The 3,967-nt window shown below is 40.0% G+C and overlaps 1 protein-coding gene across 1 annotated transcript; it reads right to left on the reverse strand.

The window, feature by feature from the left end:
• Positions 1 to 1,417: 1,417 nt before the first annotated feature.
• On the reverse strand, positions 1,418 to 2,409 carry LOC149011742 (glutamate--tRNA ligase, cytoplasmic-like). The gene is given in 4 exon segments (XM_089163633.1): positions 1,418 to 1,633; positions 1,907 to 1,949; positions 1,951 to 1,977; positions 1,979 to 2,409. Coding segments are annotated over 4 exon segments (702 nt in total). The 5' UTR covers positions 2,395 to 2,409.
• Positions 2,410 to 3,967: the final 1,558 nt, after the last annotated feature.

A 3,967-nucleotide genomic window follows, 5' to 3' on the forward strand; every position in this document is an offset into this window, starting at 1 on the left:
CAAGACTGGGTTCTTTCAATCTCTGCTAACCAACAGCAATTATATGATCTACATCTACTGAACAGACACGAAACGCTTTCCTTGGGGCTTTCCCACCGAATGTACTGCCACCATTCAATCCCAGAAGACTCACAGTCAGGTGCTCGAATTCATTCATTTCAATCTCTGTAATTCATTCATTTCAATCTCCCATTTTCTGTGTGAAATGTATGCACTAAATTATTTTATCAAGAACTTGAAGGTAGGAACCACTTTTCCAATACTTAAATCTCATGAGAAAGGGTCATCGGGCACTCATTTTTAAGAATCTATCGTTGGAGAGCTGAGGCTTTAGGAGTAACAGATAACCAAAAATAAGATATCACAATGGGAGCACCCCCAAATAGGAAATCATGTTTCAAAAACAGAATTGACATTCTAGAGTGAAAACGGATGAATTCAAGCAAAACTCAAAATGATATCTTCTTGAAACAAGTTCAGACCTCTTAAAAATAGTTGAGTTTGTCACAGTACTAGAATATCTTTGGAGTGAGGGCAAATGTTGAAAACCAGTTAACTGAGGAAAACCCACAAGGCTAAGCGCGGAACATAGAGGCACTAGATGTTGCATGATTTAGATTGGCCTGCATTATAAGAAAGGGAAGACGGCCAAAAGAGGATGCTTAGCTGAGTAGGCTGGAGTTTGCTTCTGACCACTTACAGGTGTTAACAGAGAGTGAATATGGTTATAAGGTTCTGGCTGCTGCTACTATTATCTATTTTGTAGCAGCATCATGATGCCTCCAAGTATATTACCCAGACCATGTCAGAAGATGAAAAAAGCCATATGCTAGAGCCAAGTGTAATGCTAACAGAAAACAGGATACACAATGAGTCGCAAAACAAAAAGAAACCACAAGAAAACAACAGTTATAAAATATCATGGTCATCCGCATAAGAAGTAAAACATGAATATGGCAGGACCATAAAACAGGTCATTAACAACCAGAATAGGAGTCATCAACTTGCTAAATGAAGAAGCAGTCGAGAAATGAGGAGGGGGGACCAGGGGGGGGGGGGCCCGGAGGGCGGCCGCCGGACAAGGGGCGGGGGGGCCAGGCGCGGGGGCGCGCGGCGGGGGGGGGGTGGTGTGTTGTTTGTCCCGTCGGTTGATACCGGGCTCAACCTCGATAGGATGCCTAGTGCCTAAAATAAAATAAATCAACACTCCCTCCCTTCCCGACCAATGAAACAAGTAGTTCCTTAAGCATTAGACAATCCATGAGCTAGACACTTTTAGAAATGAAGGCGCATTGGGGGATAAATATGTCTGAGACCAGCAACTAATACAGTGATAAGAACATATTTCTCTACTCAGCACTAAAATATGGAGCACTATATGGCAAAAGAAAACTCTAAAAACATAATTAACTGTTCATCAGATTGATGTTTGTTGCCTGCCGTCAGGGATTGCAAACAGGACTATTGGCCTCGAAGATTTAATAAATGGAACATCACACCTGAAATAGCCGTTCCTCTCGAGCTGTATTATCTCCCCACGCTTCAGATTGCGCATATTGGAATCCCCCAGTGCAGAAATTTCCTTTTTTGTACACGGGTTAAGAGCTTCAAGAAAATCCTCCGCTTCTTCCAGCTGCAGTATAATCATAAATAAAAAACCAGATATCAACACCATTGTACTATAACTTGTACAAACCATGAAAGTAAAAAATGGAATTACAAGAGCAGTGGACAATATTGACATTGACACGAACATCAGCCCTTTCCAATTCTCCCCCCCCCCCCCCTTTTCTTTGGGTTGTTGTTTTGGGGGGAGGGAAGGGGGATGAGAAGGGAGTTGTGTGAAATACAGAAAGATAATAAGAATAATTAGTGACCCCTAAAAATGGCTGCAGCAAAGATTTACCTTCTTCTTGGTAATCAAATGGTCAAACTCAAACAAGGATAGGTAACAAGCCATCCATTACAGGAACCATGTAGCTTCCATTTTGTGGTCTTAACAGAACCTTTAAGGTGCAAAGCTCCAACCACTCTAGTGACATTTCCATCTTGGTTCTTCACAATTTCTTTAATTATTGCATTCCCCCAATCCATTAAAGTTATCTCTTCATCCTGTGACAGACAGAGTGCATCAGTCTGATCTATCCATATACTCTTTGTGAATGTGGTAGCTTTGCTTCCAGCCCCTTCATATTTCTTATGCCTAGGTATTATCCGGACAAATGGCTTCTCAGGTCCATCCACAAGGGTCAACATCACACATCGCTCTTCAACTACTGCAGTGTGCCTAGGACATACTGGATCAATTATCTTCTTATTAATTGTCCACAATTTGTCCCACTCCATGAGATTGAGATTTTTTGAGGCACCCTGAAGCAAAAAATGTATATACATATTAGAGATCAGTTATTCAAGCACTTACAGAACCCAGGTGTAACCAAAATCAACAGAAATGAAATGAACAGCAAATAGAAAGTACAGCAAAAAGAAATTATAACTATGAATTAGAACAGGAAGATTCTGAGACTGCAAATCATTGGGAACTAAAAACCAGAGCCATACACTTTACCTTCTACACAACATGCATGCAGCTAGTAAGAATAGAACAGTCTGGCAGTCCCAACCACAGAATAGACCATCTTCATTTCCTAAAACTAAATGCAAATGGAAGACAGATAAGATAGTAATTATGTGTCATCATGTGTGGTTTCCATAATTCAATCTAGTAATTCAACTCCTCTAAGTGCTTCTCTTTTATGAACAGGTTGTGAATAAATACTTCAAGTGTTAAATGTTGCTGTAGCTATATTAGATCCTGAGGGGCTTACTCAAATAGGTTGGGGAAAAATACATATACAAACAGTGCATTCAAAAAAGTGTCATAATAGACTTAAGGATAGGAATTCAAAAGCCAACTCTTCTCAATGCTTTGAAGAGTGATCCTATAATCCATTGAAAAGAAGTGAAATATTGCTTTGTGTAATGGAAGACCAACCCATAGTTTGTAAATACGTGTATTAATTGCTATATTAATACGCAATCCGAAAGTATAATTGACAAAAATGAATTTTTCGTATATTCATACACTTTGTTGTCATACCCGACTTCGAAATCAACCCGTATTGATTTCCTTATTAATTTCCGTTATACTGATTAACTGCCGTACGTATCCGTACCCATTATGCAAAAGCTATCCATCATTTTTTGGTATCGGGAAGTTATCATTATAAAAAGCTTTGTAGAGTAGATAGTCAGGAGGTTCTCTGATATGTTAAATCTAGGACCTTAAAAATACCCATACCCACCATTCAATAGCCATAGATAATCATTAAGTATGAACGCTGAACCAATGACATTATTGGAATTGAAAAAATTTCATTTGGAACAACTTTTGGGTACTTGAGTAGACTTTGGTATACCCACGCTAAACGCAACCCAAACTCCCACTGGTTGAGGCGGAGAGACTTGCCTCTGTAGTATCTCCGCCTCCGTCTCTCCCATTTTCTCCCTCTTCTCCTCCTCTCCTCCTCTTTTTGCCTTCTTCACCTTCCTCCTTTGTTCGATTGGAATTTTTTTCTTCTTTTTTATCTTCTCCGCCTCTAGTTCAATAACCAAACCTGGGGTTTTTCCCTTCAATCTATTGTTTTCCTGCCGAGCTTTTCCATCTTTCCTACTCTCTCCCCTTTTCTCTCTCTTCTCCTCCTCTCATCCTCTTTCCGCCTTCTTCACCTTCCTCCTCTCCTCCTCTGCTCGATCAGAATTTTTTTTCTTTTTTATCTTCTCCTCCTTTGGTTCGATAACCAGATCTGGGGTTTTTCCCCTTCGATCTGTTGTTTTCCTGTCAATCTTCTTGTTTCCCCTCTTATTTTTTCTCTTTCATCTCCATCTCTTCCATCTCCCACTTTTCTATTCTCCTTTTTCGGTTAAAAAAGAAATCTGGTTGCAGTGAGCTTTGGTGCATACCGCA

The sequence above is a fragment of the Hakea prostrata genome, chromosome 7 (genome assembly GCF_041222555.1).
Source record: "Hakea prostrata isolate BN-2017 chromosome 7, UWA_Hpros_2, whole genome shotgun sequence".
Classification (NCBI taxonomy): Eukaryota; Viridiplantae; Streptophyta; class Magnoliopsida; order Proteales; family Proteaceae; genus Hakea; species Hakea prostrata.